The sequence below is a fragment of the Hyperolius riggenbachi genome, chromosome 1 (assembly GCF_040937935.1).
Source record: "Hyperolius riggenbachi isolate aHypRig1 chromosome 1, aHypRig1.pri, whole genome shotgun sequence".
Taxonomy (NCBI): Eukaryota; Metazoa; Chordata; class Amphibia; order Anura; family Hyperoliidae; genus Hyperolius; species Hyperolius riggenbachi.
In genome coordinates, this window is record NC_090646.1 from 255387361 (window position 1) to 255411036 (window position 23676).

At 42.8% G+C, this 23676-nt stretch overlaps 1 protein-coding gene across 1 annotated transcript in view; it reads left to right on the forward strand.

Annotated features, from left to right (window-relative positions):
- The window catches only part of LOC137547585 (17-beta-hydroxysteroid dehydrogenase 13-like), a 63609-nt gene extending 42232 nt beyond the window's left edge, over window positions 1-21377 (forward strand). Inside the window, exons 4-7 of the mRNA XM_068271104.1 lie at window positions 527-633; window positions 3456-3593; window positions 6529-6645; window positions 19395-21377. Of these exons, the coding sequence (XP_068127205.1) occupies window positions 527-633; window positions 3456-3593; window positions 6529-6645; window positions 19395-19491 (459 nt within the window). The 3' untranslated portion in view covers window positions 19492-21377. The remainder of the gene's footprint in view (window positions 1-526; window positions 634-3455; window positions 3594-6528; window positions 6646-19394) is intronic.
- The last annotated feature ends 2299 nt before the right edge of the window (window positions 21378-23676 follow it).

The following is a 23676-nucleotide window of genomic DNA, read 5'->3' on the forward strand; positions in this document are numbered from 1 at the left end:
TTTTTTTTTTTTCACTTTAATTTTGAGTGTGATTCCAAATTTCAAATCTCCATGGGTTGATACATTTGATTTCCATTGATAGTTTTTATGTGATTTTGTTGTCAGCACACTCAACTATGTAAAGAACGAAGGATTTAATATGAAGAGAGAGAGAGAGTGTGTGTGTGTGTGTGTGTGTGTGTGTGTGTGTGTGTGTGTGTGTGTGTGTGTGTGTGTGTGTTTTTATGCCTACCGTGTATATATATATGCATTTATAGTCAGATGTTCGTTTGCACATTATTGAATGATAAGACTGCTTCTATTTATTTGAACGTTTATGTGTTATACTGTAATCTATCGCTGATTCAGATGCTCTGATGACAGGAGTGACTCAGAAAAGCTAATCCCATAATAGTATCACATTCAAGCACTCAACCTGTTGTGATACTGAAATAACACTTACGGTATATAGCTAAAGTCATCTGTTTTTTGTGATAGTTGTGAATAGTACTGTATATGCTAAGGAATGTTCCGTTTGTTACTGTAGACCACACGAGCCTTTCTACCTGCAATGATTAAGAGAAATCATGGCCACATTGTTACTGTTGCATCATCTGCTGCATTTGTGGGGGTGCCACGCATGATAGACTATTGGTAAGATTTTTTTCTCAGTCCTAAATGCTTATTTTAACATATTTAATGGTTTAGGGATTTCACCTCTAAGCAGGCTGGTGATTAGAAAATGTAAGTGCAATGTGAAGCTTACAGGACAACCCTCACAACAATGACATTTTGAAGAAGAACACCAAGGAGCCCCTTATAGCTGCAATTTATGAAACTGGTTATAACACCACACAGCATGTATAATATAACTATAGCTGTAACACTATACAAATAGTAAACAAGTTATATACTTAACCTATTTTGGTTCCTGGACGTAGAAACTACGTCCAGGAGCCATGCGCGCTGCTGCGCGCTCCTGCGGCCGATCGTGCGCGCGCACACGCACTCCCGGCCACGGATTCGGTAGTCACGGAATCAATGTATCGGGCTATGGTGCCCGATCACTGATTCCTCTCCCCCGCTGAAAAAGCGACAGCTTCTCTCGGAAGCTGTGCTTTTTCTGGCCGTTGCCTCCCCCCTGCGTCACTCTAAGCGTGTGTTACGCTTAGAGTGACGTTATGTAAACAAACTCATGGCAGCCATCTTGTGGCCAAAAAGTAAAACTACAACTAAAAGTAAAAAAAATTAAAAACAACACACAATTACATTATAAAACTATAGTTTACATCCCACCCTCCCAAAAATACTCAAACAAAATGTTTAATATAAAAAAAAAAAAATCCCATTACAATAATAAAAAAAAACATGTAAATATTTACCTAAGGGTCTAAACTTTTTAAATATCAATGTAAAGATGAAATATTTCTATATTTTTTTTATTTTAAACTTGTAAATAGTGATAGATGCAAAAAGAAAAAAAATGCACCTTTATTTCCAAATAAAATATTGTCGCCATACATTGTGATAGAGACATAATTTTAACGGTGTAATAACCGGGACATATGGGCAAATACAATACGTGAGTTTTAATTATGGAGGCATGTATTATTTTAAAACTATAATGGCTGAAAACTGAGAAATAATGATTTTTCTGTTTTTTTCTTATTCTTCCTGTTAAAATGCATTTACAGTAAAGTGGCTTTTAGCAAAATGTACCCCCCAAAGAAAGCCTAATTGGTGGCGGAAAAAACAAGATATAGATCAGTTCATTGTGATAAGTAGTGATAAAGTTATAGGCTAATGAATGGGAGGTGAACATTTCTCAAGTGAAAACGATGGAACGCGAATGGGTTAATTTGTCTTGTGTTTCCCCCACGGCCTCTACAGAATTAAACTGACTCTTTACATTAATAATTATCTCTGTTTAGTTGCTTGGAAGATCTGTAAACATTGCAGAGAACCAGGCTGCTGCTGAGTCATTTCTGTAGTGTCAGTAGAAGCAAGATGAAGTGTTATTATTTGTATTTATTATTTATTGAATGTATATAGTGCCAACGTATTACACAGCACTGGGCAGCATTGGAAGTAGAAGCAAAATAAGTAATGGAAATGTTAAGCACGCTTGGTTAGTACACTAAAGCGCACCTTGGTTGTACATAAAATCCTCAGAGGTACACTACTATTGGAAAGTTATACTGCCCTGGCACATAGTATATCTGACATAGAAAAGGCAGAGGCCAGATTTTGCAAGGGGGCAGAGATGCACACCAAAACCAGGCTGATACAATGCTTTGGTTAATCTTATATAATATATAACCTGTAGATTGTTGTACATTGGTATGTAATCCTGCCCTCCCAGTGATGTTCAGCCTGGGCTATGCTGTCATGTAATGTTCCTGCTCTCTTCACAAAGGCGAAAAATAAAACATTACCCACTGCCCAGTAGTAAAGATCCCGAAATCTCTGATAAATTTATATCCCTGAACCAGAGACAAAACACATGACTGAAGCTCATGGAGGACTAGAAGTGCGTTTTGTTCCCGGGGTCCCCCATTCCTGGCCCTTTTCATAATCAACTGAGTCCTCAAAGTTGAATATGAAAACAAGGAAGGGCAGTGACGACATGTGACTTGCTTTATCTCAGTGCGTAGGCGCAGTTTGAAACTGACTGTGCCATTCAGAATATCTCTGCGCCACTTAGAGGAACTTCTGGGATGTGTGGGAGCTATGAGGACTAGAGCTGGAGGATGAAGGGGACCCCAAGGACAATAAGCAGTGCCAGGATACTTCTAAAAAGGTAATCTAGCCCATCACAGGCTTCATTTAATAGATTTTCTGCCGATTCAGGAGAACTTTGAAGTGTACCTGAGACAAAGCTTTTACAAGGGTTTATACTTAGCTGAGGGCTCCACCTGTCTGCTCCCTCACCGTCTTCCTGGTCCTCTCCTTTGCACAACTGTTAACCCCAATAAAGACTACCTCTCATGTGCAACCCTTCCCCGATCATGCTGCCCTGGCTGGAAGCATTCTGTGCATGTGCAGCTTGCTAAGACTGTAACTGCAATTCCACAGAACGTACCCAGCTACAGGTGCATGATCGAGGAGAGGGGTTGTTGTTGGTGGTGTTGAGAATGGTGTCCAGACTACATACAGTGAAGAAATGTTTGCCATTGTACTGCATGCAATTTGCATGGCGACTTTGTACATTCTATGGGTTGCAGTGCATATTAGGCTGTCACCATACTGTTAGTGGTATTCTTAGTGATGCCACCATTTCCAAAACAGATGATTCATGCTTTTTATTTACCTCAGATATTTTTTTTACCTCAGGTTCCCTTTAATCTACCAGTGTGCCTAAGATTCATTGTGCACAAAATAGCTCTTAAAAGTACCATAAGGATACCACTTGACAGGTGTACAAATGTCCTGTCAGATTAATTGTATTAACTTTATTTGTATGAAAATCTTAACAGCTCCACAAAGTTTGCAGCACTGGGCTACCACAAGGCACTAACTGCTGAGCTGTCTGCTTTTGGATTGAATGGAATCAAGACAACATGTCTATGCCCTGCATTTGTAGACACTGGCTTTGTGAAAAATGCAAGCACAAGGTACATGCCTAAGAAATCTGAAATGCATTGTAGTTTTTGTAGTTTTATGTCATTCAAAACGGAACTTGGGTATGTTTTACAGATAAACACAAAATATTTCTTCACTATGCCATTTACAACTCACTGCAGTGTTTGGGTCCTTTTACCAGCATCTAATAGATACTTGCAGAAAACACTGCAATGGATACAAAGTCTGCATTCATTGGCTAACTCAGTAGATTCAAAGCAAGTTTTTGAAATATTATAATATTTTATAACGCTGCTTTGCACTTCTGTTCTATATACTTAACTGAATCTTAAAAGCACAAATTATACACACTTCTCACAAGTGACATTGCAATACTATGAAGGAATGCACATAGCTATATGCCAATCACTGTTCCGGTAGAAGAGAGAGTCATATGCAAATGATTAAAGAGTACCAAGATTAAAAAAAAATAAAACAATTAACATATAGCTCTATGTCTGTGCTGCCAGGATTAGCGGGTGGTAGGGTTAATAACTCACTTCCTGACCCATAAATTGTTAAAAATGTGACGCTCGACCCCCTACCCCAGCAAAACCGCTGCGGCAGTTTTTTTCTAAAGTGCTCCAAAACTCTATGACCACCCCCATCTGCATTGCCACAGCCCGTCATCAGCTCGGCAGCCAGATTGGTCATTGCTGAGCTGGGGTCGGGTGCGGCAACCCAGGTAGGAGTGGCCACAGAGCTTCAGAACACTTTGGCCAGCCAAAGAAGAAGGGGGGGGGGGTGTAGTATCTGGCATCTAATAATTTATGGACAAGTGGGTGAGTTATTAACCCTGCAATAGTATGCAAACTCTCAAACTGCCCTCAATCACCAATTTATCCACATAACTTATCCCAGGGAATCAAACCAGTAAGGTCTAGATCCCTGATGAACCAACAAATCCACATGAAAAAGAACTGGGATTGACGACCGAGACGCTGTGCATGCTGTTGCTGTGATATGTTATAAAGTAAAATTAACTGCAAGTTATCCAGGTAGAGTCCTTTTTTTTTCCTTCATACAGTATGGGTTTTTAACCGGGTGCATATTGATTCGGCACCTCTCAGTTTGGCGTGGTGAGAGCTGTCACTCCGAGGCGGCGTTAAATACTATTTCCCCTCCGAGTTGTCGCAACTTGGAGGGAGATGTAATTCAGGGTCTGACAGCTGCCAGAGCCCCGAATTACCGCTATGCGCCCCGTGCAGCATAGCATTGCTGCTATGGGGCGCCCAGTTTCGGCGCTCGGCTCTCAGTTCATCAGCTGATCCATTTTTTAACCCTACTACCCGCTGATCCTAGCAGCACCGAGCCTTACATTACAGGTTCTGTCACACATACAGTATCTTACACTCTTGGTCCTCACTAAGTTTTCATACAGTATGTATTGGGTCACCTGACACTTAGTTTCGGGCGAGACCATATCCTGGAGTTGCGTGACACGAATTTGTCACTGAGTGCAATTGCCACGCGTGTTGGGCTTGACATGAGGACCATCCAGCGATGTGCGACACAACAGGATGCAGGAACAATAGAAAACACACTGAAGAGGGAGTGGATCAAACATGACAGAGCGCACAGCCCAGCAGATTCTGTGAACAGCTTGTTGAGATCCATTTGCAATGGCAAGTAACATCTGACACAGCCTGTCACTTGCTGTCGGCTTCTCACTCTGACCCATATGCAATTAACTTTTCTCCTGAGTTTTCTCCTGGGTGATAAATTTCATTTTCGATTTAGAATAACTTTTTATCACTTTGCAATGGAAAAAGGACCAAAAAGTAGGTGAAAAAGTACTATAAAAATTATTCTGAGTATTTTTTGTCTTTGCTTGCTGGTGACTTAAAAGGCATTTTATTAGCAAGTTTGAAAATATTACCTGGGAGAAAACTCAGGGGAAAAAGTTAATTGCATATGGGCCTGTCTTATATTTCTAGAAAAGGTGATGATAATCTAATATGGGATGAATTGGGATTTTTTCGAGGTACTAACACAAATTCTCTCATGTTGAAAATCTTGCACATGGCGAGTTTTAAATAATAATAGTAATAATGTGATTACCTATTTTCTTCATAATATTGTGCTGAACTTAAAAATGAATGCTGGAAAATACTTACATTTTTGCAACATAAGCAGTAATGTGAAGACTTCAACCAAGTACTTCACCTACTTGTCACATAGAAGTAACAGATTGCCTCTTTCTTCATCACTAGCCTATAATACACCCAGGGCCGTTTCTAGACTTTTTGCTGCCTGAAACAATACATTGTGAGCGGGCACTTCCCCTCCATCCCGGAGTGTGTGTGCAAAGCTGAAACCAGAGAGGAGAGACACATGGGGCCGTGCATTGCAGGCACTGGCACTACGCTTATCTCCTTCTGCTTCCTCCAAGATAACATCTCCTCCTTGCTGGCTTCACCAGCGCCGCATTATTCACCCTCTCTCAGCAGATTAGCGATGGGATCACCAACCACATGTGAAGTCCTCTCTGACTACAGCGGTGCCTCATGTGACCCCGCAGCACGTAACAGGTCACATGAGACACTGTTGTAGCCATGGATACAAGACGCTGGATGGGGGGATGGAGATCCTATCACTGCAACCATGAGAGCAGGTGAGTGAAGCTGCGCTCCATGCATCTAGGGAGTGGGAGACGGGGAGTGCGAGGAGGCAAACATTAGGGAAGGGGAGGGAGCTGCCTCTTGCTGCCCTCTAATTGATGCCGCCTTGAAGCACGTGCTTCATGTTGCTTCATGGAAGAACCGCCCCTGGATACACCACAACTCCTCCAGAGCTGCAGGTAGTGGTCTGATAAACAACACTTTTTCTGCAAGAAGGGAAAAAATTCACTTATTTTTTAAATTAAAAAACAGGAATGAGCAAAAGGTGTAGATTAGTCATGTCCTCACAAACATGTTTATATTTCAGATTTGCTCCATTATTGGCACAAGAAGATGTAGCAAAGAAGCTGGTGGATGGAATTCTGATTGATAAAAAATTAGTTTGTATTCCACCTCATATACCTATAATTATTCTCATACAGATGTAAGTACAAAATTATTTTTGTTATTGGTAAAGCCCTAGTTAACCCTCTCAGATTTTCTATTCTTAGTACAGGTAAATACAGGACTGCACCATCATATTGATGGTCAAATAGATGCAAATAACTTTGAGTTGATGCAAATGTATGCAACTATTTATGCAAATTGATGCAGCTTGAAAACTAAACCAATCAAATCCTGCTGAGGTAAAATTGGATTGGTTCATTTTCAAGCGCATACATTTGCATAAAAATGTGCATACATTTGCATCAACTCAATATTTGCATCTACTTGACCATCATTACGCCATCATTCACAGAAAATGAATGATATGAACAAGGATGAAGATATGTACAAGGTTACATAAAAATGCTGCAACAGTGGCAGCCACTTGAGCAGCATTATTATGTAACCTTGTACATGTCTTTCATACAATATAAAGTGGATTTGATTGTAAAACAGCTGTGCTGGATTGTAGTGGATTCTGTTTGGAGGTGTGTTGATACATGGGTGAATCCTTGCACGCTCCAACACGCTGGCCATTTGAGTGCTGCTCCAATCTTGCGTTTGGGAGTGCATACGCAATCGTGACTTTTTATGTATATATGTATATCGTTTGGAACGGAGCTGTGAAATTTGCATAATTTTTTGCCCGGAGGACCTCCACTTGGGGCACCCTGCCTGTATAAAATATTGCATGTTACCTTGACAGCCCCATAAAATGGCCTTACCAGAAGCATAAAGAAGCCTCTTTTCTTGGCCTGTAGAGTGTTGTGCAGAGCTTTGGGAGTCTTGACATGCCTTTTTAAATGTACAATATACAATTCTATGGGCCTTTTCACAGTACTGCGGTGTAACTGATCACGCCATCCGAACTCGCTGTATGCAGGCTTTTTATTAAAGTCTATGTCCAGTCTCCATTTCAGTACAGTTTATTGTAATGCATGCGTTATGCAACGGACCACTGTGAACCTAGCTTAAGGCTTGAAACACCATGCAGATTAAAGACAGCAGAGAATTTATTGTATCAAGGTTCCAAAATATTGCTAACAGGAATAGCTTTTCACATCACTCTCTGAGGCAACTCTGTGCAAAAGTCATTTTGCCTCTATTTACCCCCCCCCCCCCCCCCCGAGATAAAATCTCTGACAGTTCATTGTATGTTAGATAAATAAACAATAAGGGTCCAGCCCTATTCCACTGAAAGTCTTAATCACAAACCTACTATGCAATATTTTCTGTTTGCACGATTTTTATGCGATCATTCATTCTCAGGGTGTGATTACATTATTTGATGGTTCATTAATATAGAAAACACTGGGAAATTGTAAGAAATTCACATAGCACCATGTGTACTTATGGTATTTTCTTGTGCACCCATTGACTTCAACCCTAGCGCAAACATAGGAAAAATGTAGCATTCCGCTGGGAGAAAATCAGATTGCATCAGTGGAAATGGGGCACTTAGATTTCCATGATAAGTATGGTGCCCTTGGAATCGGAGTAGCATGTGCGATCCAAAAATCGGATCAAAATGTGGTCAGTGGATAATGCATTGTGTTTATTGCATGATGCTCCAACAGTGATGGGCAAAGGAGAAGGGGCAAACATTCTTGACATTAAATTCATTAACTAGACGCAAAGGTTGATCTGATTCAAATGCCCTAAGTACAGATGGACCAATGGTTCAATAATATTATTACATGAAGTTATATATAGGTACCGTATATTCCGGCGTATAAGACGACTGGGCGTATAAGACGACCCCCAACTTTTCCAGTTAAAATATAGAGTTTGGGATATACTCGCCATATAAGACTACCCCTCTTCCAATGCACACACAAATAAAAAAAACATCATATACTGGTGCTATGTATGAACAGATTCTGGTGCTGTACTGTATATGTGGTACTCAGTATAACACAGTATATAGATTGACTGGTTGGATTGATCAACTCTCCCTCTCCCTGAGTGGATTGGTCAGCTCTCCTGGTCTGTTTATCAGAGAAGTATGGAAGAATAGATTGTGCTGTGCCCATAAAACACGCCTCTTTCACCCATCTGGCCTGCCCTTTTATCCTATTTATCTTCTTCTCTGCCTTTCAGATCTCGCACATGTTTGCCTGCGCCGCTTCACTACAGTCCTCAGCAGCAAGATCTGAGAGGCAGTAACAGGATAGGACGTATCACCCGGCATCAATGACATCCGGCGTATAAGACGACCCCTGACTTTTCAGAAGATTTTCAAGGGTTAAAAAGTAGTCTTATATGCCAGAATATACAGTATGTCCCTTTTAGCCCTCATAAGATGCTAATCTTGATATGGGCATATAGGGCTTTTGGGGACAACCAGCTTTACAATCTATTCAGAGATGCTAAAAAGAGTTTTGAGTCACATCATCTAATAATTAAAACGTATATTTTATTATAAACACATAAAACATATTTAAGAGAATACACATATAGCTAAAACAGACGAAAGCTGACATAGCCTTCACAGTAGTAAAGCAGAAAATTGAATACTCACCTAACGGTAATTTTCCTTTCCCGATGCATCCATGGCAGCACAACGGGTATTGGCCCCACCCCCAATACCCCACAGGACAATCCTATGGGACGTCCAGGAGGCCATGTGCCCTTCTGCGCGCTCCCGCGCGTGCACGCATATTCCCGACCCGCGGTTCGTTAGCCAGGGAATCAGTGAATCGGGCCATGGTGCCCGATCACTGATTCCTCTACCCTGCAGAAAAAACTACACCTTAATGTAAAAAAATATCAAAATAAACATATATTTACATTTAGAAATTACAATTTACGTCCCACCCTCCCAAAAATACCCACATAACATGTTTAATAAAAAAAACAAAAAAAAAATTACAATAAAAAAAATGTAAATATTTACCTAAGGGTCTAAACTTTTTAAATATCAATGTAAAGATGAAATATTTCTATTTTTTTTTAAATTATAAGCTTGTAAATAGTGATGGATGCAAAACGGAAAAAATGCACTTTTATTTCCAAATAAAATATTGTCGCCATACATTTTGGCAAATTGGCAAATACAATACATCGGTTTTAATTATGGAGGCATGTGTTATCTGAAAACTATAATGGACGAAAACTGAGAAATAATTATTTTTTTCCGTTTTTTTCTTATTCTTCCTGTTAAAATGCATTTACAGTAAAGTGGCTCTTAGTAAAATGTACCCCCCAAAGAAAGCCTAATTGGTGGCGGAAAAAACAAGATATAGATCAGTTAATTGTGATACGTAGTGATAAAGTTATAGGCTAATGAATGGGAGGTGAACATTGCTCGGATGCATAAAGTGAAAACGACTGAATGCGAAGTGGTTATGGACTCCATCTTGAACCTCTCGAGAAGAATATAGCAGTTTAATTTTTTTAGATCCAAAACTGGGCGCAGATTGCCCGACTTTTTCTGCACGAAGAATAGCTTGGAGTAGAATCCACGATGCCTTTCCGGAGGGGGAACTGAAACTATGGCTTGTTTGTCCACCAAGTTCCATGGATATGTCCCAAGTATGTCTCTCTTTTCCTGAGTGGCTAGAATGTTTATTGATCTGAAGTAATTCTGTGGAGGGCTTCTGTCGAATGTCCAAAAGTGCCCTGAGTTCACAGTTCTTAGTATCCAAGGTGACTCTATGTGCTGTCTCCTAACGTTGCTGAACATTTTCAGTCTGCCACCTACAGGGCCCTTTTGGACAAGTGATTTGTCAAAAAGACTTCTTGTTTCCCTGGATGGGCTGAGAAGGCTTTTGTTTTGACAATTTATTAATTGAAGCTTGAGTTAACTGCCAGTTATTTCTATAATTACGGCCTGGCCGATAGGACCTGGCATTCCTATACCTCGAATTCTGCGATCTTGGTTGTGAGGAATTAATCTGTTTCTTGGGACGTTTGTCCTGAGGTAGCAGACCCGACTTCCCGCCAGTTACTCTTGATATAGGTGAATCTAGTTTTTCTACAAAAAGTGCCCTCTGTCAAAGGGGATTTTGTACCATAACAGACGGGAAGTATGGTCCGCCTACCAGGATTTTAGCCATAATGCCCTCTTTCCTGTTACCGAATACAGCATCGATCTTGCTGTACCTCTGACTACATCAATAGCTGCTTCACCAACAAAGTCCGCTGAGACTTTTAGGTCTTCCAATTTTAGAATTAAATTCTTCTTTATCCATATCATTGATGATGCCCTGCTCAATCTTCTCTACCCAGATGCTAATCGCTTTCCCTACTGCTGTAAGGGCTATGGCTGGCCTGCAAGAGGATGTATAGACTTTTTTGAGATTTTGATCCAGCTTCCGATCTAGGGATTCAATAAAGGTTACTGAGTCTTCAATTGACAAGGTCACGTGTTTGGCTAGTCTAGCGACTGATGCATCCACACTAGGCGCCGTATCCAATAGTTTTGATTATTCCCGAGGTAATGGATATAGTTTTGTGAGTCTATTGCCCAGGGGAGGCTTTTTTTCAACCTTTTGCATAATATTCATAATTTCTTCCATCACCGGAAAGGCCAACTTTGTTTCATCCAAATGTATGTAATAGGTTTTCTTTGGTTTCTTTTTAGGACCATCCTCTTCTTCCTCTGAATCCTCCTATTCTAGTGCTTCTCTTACAGCTTTAATGAAAGGTTCCACAAGTGCGAAATCGAATCCTACATCGATATCATTGGCGACCTGTTTTGTCGCTGAAGTAGATGGTTGATCCTGTAAGGGATGAGCTGGAAGGCTAGCAAAATAATTGCTAACCGACTCCTGAACCACTTTTTGTATAATTTCTGTGATATCAATAGGATCCGAGGCTGATTCCTTTCCAATCTCCTTAAAGCATTTGGAGCACACCATCTTCCCGGGCATAACTGGATTACCACATGCCCAGCATAGCTTTTCTTTTTTATGATGTACTGGAGAATGGGATCTTGATCTCGATTTAGATCTTCTGTTTGATCTGTGTGGAGATCTGCTTCTGGACCGTCTTCTGTAAAAGTCCTGAGAGGCCGATCGATAGGATCTTCCATCTCTTCTCCATGTAGGGCTGAAAGTACAGCAAAGATGATATGTAAGCACTCCAATTTTTTATGCTGGCAAGAACCTACTTGTAACCCCCCTTACCATGATAATGAGCGCTGATCTGTGAAATGTAGTGGGACATCCATAGAGGTAGCCAAAACAGCTACACGCTGGAAGGAAGTATAAAGAAAGTCAGAAATGATGCCTACCAATAAACAGATAATACTGGGAGACAATCCTAGATGTAGTAGGGATGCATCCAGGCACCAGAGCACGCTGACTCCTCCGTGCAGCCAAGCCTGACTGCAACAAAACTGACAGTCGGCGAGCCTACAGCCTGACGCGCTTTATATAGCACCGGCGCCGCTCAGCCACGCCCCCCGAACCTACTTCCGTGCTCCAATGCGGCTCAACCAATAACTGAGAGCCGGAAACCGGAAACTCAGGGCGGCCATACTGGATCCTGCCTGTGGGACGCATACGAGCGTCCCTTGGAGCGCACGCTTGATCTAGGAAAGAGAGGGGAGAAAAAGTAAAGAAGGATACCCACATTAACCGCCCGGTAAACAAGGTATTTACTCTCCCAACTAGCCACAGAATTTAGTAAGGATCCAGGTGGGAGGAAAAATGTTTTGGACCCCAAGACCAGCAGAACAGGGTCCACCAGCCAGATTTACAGTCCTTGTGAGGTGGCAACGTAGCAGGGGAGGCTACCTGTGTGGAAGGCTACCTGATGCAGCTGGTAAGAGGGAAAAAATAAAACAAACCTGCAGGAATCTCCTGCGACAGTCCTGTGAGGTTGAGGGACAGGTAAAAAAGACAGGGATAGGAGGGTCAGTTAGAGCTTTATAGATAATTGTCCTGTGGGGTATTGGAAGTGGGGCCAATACCTGCGTTGTGCTGCCATGGAGGCATAGGGAAATGTTACATACAATTACAATAGTTCATCACACAATTTTTTGATTGCTCCCCAGTATGGGGGCTTTTAAACGGAATTCGCTCCCAAGTAGTGACCACCCACTGTATAAAAACAATAGACAGAAAAGTTGTTTATAAAAAAAAAAATGTTTTATATAATCTGTTATACAATGAATGCTTGTAAGGGATTTCTGCTGTTTCATGCTAAATTTAAGCATGTGTTCAGATTGAAATCATAGGACATATCCTTAAAATCTGGACCTGCATGGCATGAGTAAAAAACATACTGAAACCTGAGGAGTTAGGACTTCATTATGACCTAGTGCAAAGTGTATATGGTACTCATAAATATGTAGGGACATAATACATGGACTTTATTATTATTAGGATACATCAATAAAATGGGCAAATGACAGAGCATCAGTACCACTTTTCAGTTACAAAATTAATTATGAAATTTGGCCAGGACTGACCAAATGTATAACTGTATATGCTATACACTACGGAGCCCTTCAAACTTGTCCTTGCAAAAAACTGCATTGCGATTTTGGGCTCCTTTGTGATCGAACATACGTGAGCGTTTTTGCGATTTTTATGTGTGCGTAAGGGAAAATTCACATTGCCATTTTTCGATGAATAACAATGAAGCTAATGTACATGAAAAAAACATTTAATTAACTTCAAAATTGCATATAATATTTGAATGTTTAAGCCAGTTTTCTGTATTCCTATTGACGAACATCACACATGTAAAAAAGTAAACCCTCTGTCCAAATTTTAAAGATAGAAAATTTGAAAACACAATTTTGCACAAAAATTGGAAATTGTAATGATCGCTGCTGCAGCAGCTATTGCTGGAAGTAGTGCTGCAGCTCAGGCAGTTCTGATCTATTTCCATGCAAGCTGTATAGCTTTGTCTGTTTTTCCCTGCTGTCAGCTTGTGACTGATTATCATTCACCTGTGTGGGAATCTGCATGTCTGCTCCCATTGGATGACCTCAGTATAAAGATCTGCTTCCTGCAGGGTTTCCTTGGGTTTTCATAGCTTCAGCTTAAGCCTGTCTTGCTGTCGCTTTAGCCCCCGATCGTGTTTCTTGTTAAAGATACTTTGCTGGTCTTTGCATCATATATTGGTTCATTGCCAATATATATGCATACCAGCACGTTTATTATTTTCCTTGTATTTGTGTTACGTTAATATATCAGTGTTGCTGATATATACGTACACGAACTGTTTATTTCCTGTGTTCAGTTAGTCAGTTTTCCAGCACGTTTTGGTAGTTTGCGCGTACCGTGAACACCCGTGCTGAGCTAGTTATCCTGTTCCTGGTCCTGTTTGTGGATTGCGTTCATCTCTGCGAAGAGATAACGAATCCTTCTGAATCCTGTTCTGTTACCGTTTGTGGATTGCGTTCATCTCTGCGAAGAGATAGCGAATCCTTCTGAGTCCTGTTCCCTGCGTTACTCCATTCCTAGTCAGCGTTCCTGCTTATGTCATATATCGGTTCATTGCCGATATATACATATGTTAGTCAGACCTTACAAATAGTTTCATTGATAGCTGTAATTGTAATACGCTAGGAAAACATACTTATTGTATTTTTATCTGTGTTACGTTTATCTATCTTAATCCTGCTATTTTCTGACTGTCCTGTCCTGTCTTTGTGAGGCACGCCATCGCCGCAGCGCATTGGCTGCCTCATTCCAGTCTGTCTGGTTTTGGACGCTTGCTGTCGCTAAGTAGCCGCTGGCTAGCAAGCGTTCATTCTGTCTACCTGTCCTGATCTCCTCAGTTCTGGTTTGTGCGCTCAGCGCTACTTTGCGCTGAGACGTTATTACGAAAGCATTGTTTGTGGCTGTCAGATCTGCACCGGCTCTGTGCGCCACAATCTCCTATTGGAGTCAGTCCTCCCCTCCACTATACTAGGGATAGCCTGTTTCCTGGTGCTAGTGTGTGTACCTCCTCCACGCCAGCTCATGCGTTGCATGCTGACTGTGGAGAATACACCACCAAGCCTTACATTATGAAAACCCCATTACCAATCCCCATTGTGGGGGGGATTCCCAGAAAGTATGACACTGTTAATTATGGTTCCTGTTCCTTTAAGAAATTTGAAGAACTTAGCTCTGAAACAGAAAATGAGTTTTTCTCTGAATGTGCCAGGTTCCTGACCAATCCTGATCTCCAAGCGACTCCTGTTTCAACCTGGGCACTCCAACTAAGTTATATTTTGTTTAAAGGGGAATTATTCCAGTGGGCATTTGATGTTCTCAATCATTCCGATTTGAAAGATAGACCGCTGGAATTTCTAGCGTTTGTGATCCATAACTGGTTGCGCATAGATCCATTGCCTTTTCCTCTTAATGAACTCCTGGCAGCAGGCCAATCAGCTGCTCCTTCAATTGCTTGCAAGAATGAGCAGCAAGCAGAAAGTGTTACTGATAATTTTCCTGCAGCTTTGAATAAATCACCAAAAACCGCAAGGTCAAAGGCAAAACGCAAACGTTCTAAGAAACGTGTCCAATCTGCAGAATCGTTATCCTTAGCGACTGAGACCTATAATGAGATTCTGCCATTAACAGATAATGAAATGCAATTGTCTTTCAGGGGAGTTAAATGGACTTATGAAACTACTAATGAACTTTCCTCCCTGGCTAGGGAAAATAAAGATTTGTGTTTAAAAGAATTATCTGAGTATGATTATGAGGAGATATTACAGAGTATTGAACAAATCAACTTATTTGTGAAGCAAGGAAAGTTTGCATACACTACAGTTCAACACTTGCTACAGGTATTGGAGCTTCTTAGGAATAAGGAATCTGCCAATCACCTGCTAATTAACCCTATACATGTGCCTGCCACAATCATATCTGCAAACCATGATCTGCCTGTTAAGTATGCTTGGAATCCTCCATTTGAGAAAGGAGAGATGGAAGCTCTGGTCAATGAATGGAAGAATGATTCAAGTTCATTTTGTCAATTTTACAGTGCAAAAAGTGAATTGGTATTGAATGCATGCATTAAGTCTGCCTATAACCTAATAAAAACTGGTGTGTGTGAGTATGACTTTGTGGCTCCATTGATTGATGTGTGGGAACTGATTTTGGATGATTTTTTTGTGACTCCGAATTCGCAAATTTGGCGTTCTGACCCGCCTGCTTCAGCACCTTTGGCTGATTCAGCAGGTGATTCGGAGCTCTTTTTGTGTGAAATTGAAGTTCCTGCAATTCCACCCTGTACCATGGATAACTCAGTGTTACTTCCCAGTAAAACAGAAGCCACTGATACATTCTTAACCTTGCCCTGCGCAAATTTCTCAGCAGAGAATCCAGAGGTCCTGCTGACTTCCAAGTCCAGCCTAGCCAGTACTCATGACTCTTTGTTTAGTGAAACAGACACCAGAAAAATCTTGCCTGTCTCTGCAAACACTTCTGCAGAAATTACCTGTGTTAATAAAGTTCAACTCCTGTCTGATCCAGCAGATGCGCAAACATTGTGTCTTGATCTTCCTGTTTCTACACCTCGCTCTAGTTTCGTGAATAGCTCAGAGCATCTGCTATGTGAACCTGAAATCGCAGAATTATTACCTTGTTCAGAAAATTTTCCAATAAATTTGCCCTGTACCATGAATTGTGCAGTAGATCTCTCCAATGAAACTCAGGTCACAGAATCATTATGCTGTCCAGCAGGTGCTTCCATGGTTTTGCCCTGCAATATGGACTGTTCAGTGATCCTGTCCAGTGAAGCTGTGGTCGCAGAGTCTTATGCTTCACCCAGTATTTTGGATACTTTAAACCCTCTAGCAGAGGAGGCTGAAGCACTGCTTACCTCAGTTGGTGTTGCAGTAATATTCACTTGTCTAGCAGCTGTTTTGGAATTACAGTCTGCTCTAATAAAACTTGATGAATTTCTGCCCAGCAAAGCAGAAGCCATTGAAATATTGTCCTCGTCAGCAAGTGTGTCAGATACCTTGCCCTGTACACAGTCTGATTTAACCAATGTTGTTGAGTCCCTCTCCAGTGTTGTAACAGCCGAGGAACTCCAGCCCTGTCCTCTGAATGTTTCAGAAGTCTTGCCCTGTAACATGGATAATTCTGATTCTCTGGTCAAAATAATAGAAATCTCAGAATTTCAGTCCGGTCTGATGAGTGTTCCTGAAACCCAGCCCTGTATCCTGAAAGATTCTAGTTCTCTGGCCGCTGTGGCACAGGTTCCAGAGTCCCCTTCCTGTCCAGGGAATTCCTCAGTTTTGCCTAGTCCAGTGGGGGCTGCTGCAATACTGACTTGTTCTGCAGCGCCTCATGAGCTCCAATCCAGTGTATTAAATGAGTCTCTGTCCAGTCCAGAGGTAGTTGTGGAGTCCCTATCTGGTTCAGTGCATACATCAGAAGATTTGTCCTGTTTTGTTGGTGCCCCTGAATCTGATTTGTTACTGACTTTGCTGGAATCAGCGATATCTAAGTCTGATCCAGCATTCTCGTGTAAAAATCCAGTAGTTGCAAAGTCTAGTCATGATGATTTTTTTTTGGCCAGTCCTGGTTTTGGTCCTGTCTTGGCTGACCCTGAGGCTCACAGTTCCTTGACATGCCCAGAGGTTTCTCTTGTGCCAGTGTGCCCAGATGTTCTTTGTGTGCCAGAATGCCCAAGTGTGTTTAAGGTGTTAGCGTGCTCTGATGCTTCCTTAGTGGGAACATGTTCTGATGTTGCCAGTCTGCCTGCATGCCCAGAGATGGTTCTGGTCCCTGAAAGCCCTGATATTGATGTTTGTCCTTGTGGCCCTGACTCGGGAATTGCCCTAGGTTCCATAGGGGTTCTTGATATTCTCCATGTGAGCCTAAGGGGCATTCTGACCTATGGGGATCTCTTTGGAGCTTCAAGGTGTTCTGGGAGGTCTCTGAGAAAACTTGTCCTGGTGCCTTGGACTGGTTCAACAGTGGGTTTTGTGTTGGTAAAGACAGTACCGGTGGGCATTGCAAAGGCTTTGGCGTTTCTGAACTGTTCCTGGAAGGCGGTGGGTATCGCTCAGGGAGTTTCGGAGGGCTTTCTTCTGGAAATCATGGTTCTGATGGGTGTCACACTGGGGCTTGTAGTACTGATGGGCATGGTTCTGTAGGTTCTGGTTCTGATGGGTCCAGTCTTGTGGGGACTGATTCTGGAATTCGGTCTTGCCGGGCTGTCCCGGTCATCATGAATTATCAGTCAGACTGTTTTGTTGGAAATTTCAGTTTTGAAAAGCGTCTGGAATCCACTTTTAAAGGCGGGGGTACTGTAATGATCGCTGCTGCAGCAGCTATTGCTGGAAGTAGTGCTGCAGCTCAGGCAGTTCTGATCTATTTCCATGCAAGCTGTATAGCTTTGTCTGTTTTTCCCTGCTGTCAGCTTGTGACTGATTATCATTCACCTGTGTGGGAATCTGCATGTCTGCTCCCATTGGATGACCTCAGTATAAAGATCTGCTTCCTGCAGGGTTTCCTTGGGTTTTCATAGCTTCAGCTTAAGCCTGTCTTGCTGTCGCTTTAGCCCCCGATCGTGTTTCTTGTTAAAGATACTTTGCTGGTCTTTGCATCATATATTGGTTCATTGCCAATATATATGCATACCAGCACGTTTATTATTTTCCTTGTATTTGTGTTACGTTAATATATCAGTGTTGCTGATATATACGTACACGAACTGTTTATTTCCTGTGTTCAGTTAGTCAGTTTTCCAGCACGTTTTGGTAGTTTGCGCGTACCGTGAACACCCGTGCTGAGCTAGTTATCCTGTTCCTGGTCCTGTTTGTGGATTGCGTTCATCTCTGCGAAGAGATAACGAATCCTTCTGAATCCTGTTCTGTTACTGTTTGTGGATTGCGTTCATCTCTGCGAAGAGATAACGAATCCTTCTGAATCCTGTTCTGTTACTGTTTGTGGATTGCGTTCATCTCTGCGAAGAGATAACGAATCCTTCTGAATCCTGTTCTGTTACCGTTTGTGGATTGCGTTCATCTCTGCGAAGAGATAGCGAATCCTTCTGAGTCCTGTTCCCTGCGTTACTCCATTCCTAGTCAGCGTTCCTGCTTATGTCATATATCGGTTCATTGCCGATATATACATATGTTAGTCAGACCTTACAAATAGTTTCATTGATAGCTGTAATTGTAATACGCTAGGAAAACATACTTATTGTATTTTTATCTGTGTTACGTTTATCTATCTTAATCCTGCTATTTTCTGACTGTCCTGTCCTGTCTTTGTGAGGCACGCCATCGCCGCAGCGCATTGGCTGCCTCATTCCAGTCTGTCTGGTTTTGGACGCTTGCTGTCGCTAAGTAGCCGCTGGCTAGCAAGCGTTCATTCTGTCTACCTGTCCTGATCTCCTCAGTTCTGGTTTGTGCGCTCAGCGCTACTTTGCGCTGAGACGTTATTACGAAAGCATTGTTTGTGGCTGTCAGATCTGCACCGGCTCTGTGCGCCACAATCTCCTATTGGAGTCAGTCCTCCCCTCCACTATACTAGGGATAGCCTGTTTCCTGGTGCTAGTGTGTGTACCTCCTCCACGCCAGCTCATGCGTTGCATGCTGACTGTGGAGAATACACCACCAAGCCTTACAGAAATACAATGGAATGCCGTTGAGATTAAATCAGCGGCAAATGCCTTTTTCGCAGTTTTGCAAATTGCACACAGATTTTAATAGGCATGAACCCAGCCTATACCATTTGACACCCCTTTTATGTTATGTTGCCTAATAGAATGTATTACTGTTGGTTGTCTGGTAGAGATCGTTAGGATTCAAAATAAATATGTTTTCTTTTTTAACAGGATGCTTCCAGAACGTGCATTAAGTGCTTTGAATCAGTTCTCTGCTATACAATTTGATGCCAAAACACGGAGCAGGAGCATAGAAAAGGATAAATAACATCAGCAATACTTACAATTCACCACCACATTGTCAGACCATCAGCTTATTAAATAAGACCCAAAGAGCCTAACTGAAGCACAAAGATCCAAAACCTTGCAGCAAACATTTATAATTGTGTTTAATGGAGTACCAGGTGGCAGGCTGTAGTAACGGATAGTAGTGGTGTAAGTACAATTCATGCCCCCCCCCCCCCCCCGCAAAACTTTGATGGGCCCCCCCAATGTTCATACCCTTTCCATTACCTCCACTTGGTGCCTTGGGGTCCATCTCATACGGGCCATAAAACAAGTTTGGCCATTATGATCTTCACACCCATAACAAGTGTAGCCGCAAAAATCCCTGATCTGAAGTATAGTCTACAGTATAGGAGGAAGGGAAGGTTAGTAGTTGTCCCCCCCCACCCCCCACAGCTCTGGGCCCCCCTGTGGTAGTTACACACCTGATGGATAGCACTGTCACCTTGCACTAACTGCACTGAGTTTTTACATTTTCTAGTATATACATGGGTTTCCTCCGTGCACTCCGGTTTCCTCCTACATCCCAAAAACATCCAGATAAATTAATTGGCTGCTTGTGAAAAAAAAATTGGCCACAGACCACTATGGGCATTAATGTTTATGGTAGGAATAAGATTGTGAGCCCCACTGAAGGACAGTTAGTGACAAGGCTATGTACTCTGTAAAGTGCTGAGGAAGACGTTAGACGTTAAAATGTTATAACTGCCTACAAAATATTCAACCCCTCCAGTGTTTGTTCTGTTTGTCGATTTACAAGCTGGAATTAAACTGGATTTTTGGGGGGATTATCATCATTTGACCAGTAAAATGTGTGCTTTGTAGGCCTTCTGCTGCAAACACAGCTGTAAGGCTTCTGGTGCTAGGCCCTGTTTATCGTGGGGCATTGCGGTGTAAACTTAGAGAGGCATCTTTACACAGAAAGCCGCAATGCAATAGTAAGTCTATGCAATTTTCAGAGTATATGTGGTTCAATGTGATCCAATGGACTACAGTATCCGTTATGGCATAGCACGTGCGTTATGTGAGGCGATGAGGCATACTTTTCATTGACTGTATGCTTCACTGTATGCAACGCAACAGTGACATAACATTTGGTGCAACTTTTTTGTTCCGTTGCCTACTGGTTTTTACAGGAAATGCAATGCAGCTCCCACTGCGAACCCTGTGAACGTAATCTAATCCCTGTTAGCCTAGCACATCTAGCCACTGGGATATTCACCCACCCTCATACCAAAACTGCTCCATCTCAGCTGAAATGAAAGGATTATGGTGGCTTTTAGACAATACACATTACCTGATCTTCCTGATTTCTTTGGCTGCAGTAGTGTCTGAATCACACACCTGAAACAAGTATGCAGCTAATCTAGTCAGTCTTCAGTCAGAAACACCTGATCTGCATGCTTGTTTAGGGTATTGGACACAGAGGGTCGACAGAACAGCCAGACAATCAGCATTGTTTAAAAGCAAATACATATGTCTGCACCCCTATCTTTCTCAGTTCAAGTGTCCTTTAAATGGATTGCCTTTTGAATGTACTTGAAACTCTTTTCACTGACTTTTCAGATGTAAACTGACTCTTTGCACTCTTACTACCCCTCTGCTGATGCTGACATGCTGATAACCAGGGGCATAACTACAGGGGAGCAGCCCCTGTGACCGCAGGGGGACCCAGAGCTGTAAGGGGGCCCAACTACCACTTCACTCCCTCTGCTAAATGGGTCCATCCTTCAGATCAGGTGTTTTTGTGGCTATATTTGTTATGGGGGTGAAGATGCGTATGATGCAGGGGTCGAGTCCTGCGTGAAACACTTTTTCTTCAAAGTGAACGCCGTTCACCCTGGCTTGTGTGGAGGGGGGCAGAGCAGGGAAGGCGAGCTATAGGGACAGTGGGGATGGGCGGACATCTCCCCCCCCCATCCCTCACCTTTGTGCTCCCCTTCTTGCCTCTCCCCTCCAGCGTTTTTAAGTGTCGGGCCGGCGGCGAAAGTGGGCGGAGACTTCCTGCGTTCCAGTCGCATGGGACGCTCCGCTCTGTGTGCGGCTAGTCTGGTCTTCTAGCCGCACACAGAGCGGAGCGTCCCATGCGACTGGAACGAGGTAAGTCTCTGCCCACTTTCGCCGCCGGGCCGACACTTAAAAACGCCGGAGGGGAGAGGCAGGAAGGGGAGCACAAAGGTGAGGGATGGGGGGGGGGGAGATGTCCGCCCATCCCCGCTGTCCCTATAGCTCACCTTCCCTGCTCTGCTCCCTCCGGGTGGGGGGCTGGGGGAACACCTGGCTACCTGGGCACATATACACCTGCCTACATATACACCTGCCTACATATACTGGGGACATATACACCCCATATATACTCCTGCCTACATATACTGGGGACATATACACCTGCCTACATATACTGGGGACATATACACCTGCCTACATATACTGGGGACATATACACCTGCCTACATATACTGGGGACATATACACCTGCCTACATATACTGGGGACATATACACCTGCCTACATATACTGGGGACATATACACCTGCCTACATATACTGGGGACATATACACCTGCCTACATATACTGGGGACATACCCCTGCCTACATATACTGGGGACATATACACCTGCCTACATATACTGGGGACATACCCCTGCCTACATATACTGGGGACATATACACCTGCCTACATATACTGGGGACATATACACCTGCCTACATATACTGGGGACATATACACCTGCCTACATATACTGGGCATATATACCCCTGCCTACATATACTGGGGACATATACCCCTGCCTACATATACTGGGGACATATACCCCTGCCTACATATACTGGGGACATATACACCTGCCTACATATACTGGGGACATACCCCTGCCTACATATACTGGGGACATATACACCTGCCTACATATACTGGGGACATATACACCTGCCTACATATACTGGGGACATATACACCTTCCTACATATACTGGGGACATACCCCGGCCTACATATACTGGGGACATATACCCCTGCCTACATATACTGGGGACATATACACCTGCCTACATATACTGGGGACATATACACCTGCCTACATATACTGGGGACATATACACCTGCCTACATATACTGGGGACATATACACCTGCCTACATATACTGGGCATATATACTCCTGCCTACATATACTGGGGACATATACACCTGCCTACATATACTGGGGACATATACACCTGCCTACATATACTGGGGACATATACCCCTGCCTACATATACTGGGGACATATACCCCTGCCTACATATACTGGGGACATATACACCTGCCTACATATACTGGGGACATATACACCTTCCTACATATACTGGGGACATACCCCGGCCTACATATACTGGGGACATATACCCCTGCCTACATATACTGGGGACATATACACCCCATATATACTCCTGCCTACATATACTGGGGACATATACACCTGCCTACATATACTGGGGACATATACACCTGCCTACATATACTGGGGACATATACCCCTGCCTACATATACTGGGGACATATACCCCTGCCTACATATACTGGGGACATATACACCTGCCTACATATACTGGGGACATATACACCTGCCTACATATACTGGGGACATATACACCTGCCAACATATACTGGGGACATATACACCTGCCTACATATACTGGAGACATATACCCCTGCCTACATATACTGGGGACATATACACCTGCCTACATATACTGGGGACATATACACCTGCCTACATATACTGGGCATATATACCCCTGCCTACATATACTGGGGACATATACACCTGCCTACATATACTGGGGACATATACACCTGCCTACATATACTGGGGACATATACCCCTGCCTACATATACTGGGGACATATACCCCTGCCTACATATACTGGGGACATATCCCACTGGCTACATATACTGGGCACATATACCCCTGGCTACATATACTAGGCAACTATACCTCTGGCTACATATACTGGGGACTACTATACTCATGGCTACTTATACTGGGGACACCTATAGACCTGGCTACCTGGGGGTACCTATTTTGGGGGAACTGCTGTCAGATTATCTGCATTTTTGTGGAATCGCTGTTATGTATTTTGGGGAACAGCTGCCAGATTATATGTATGTTAGGGGAACGG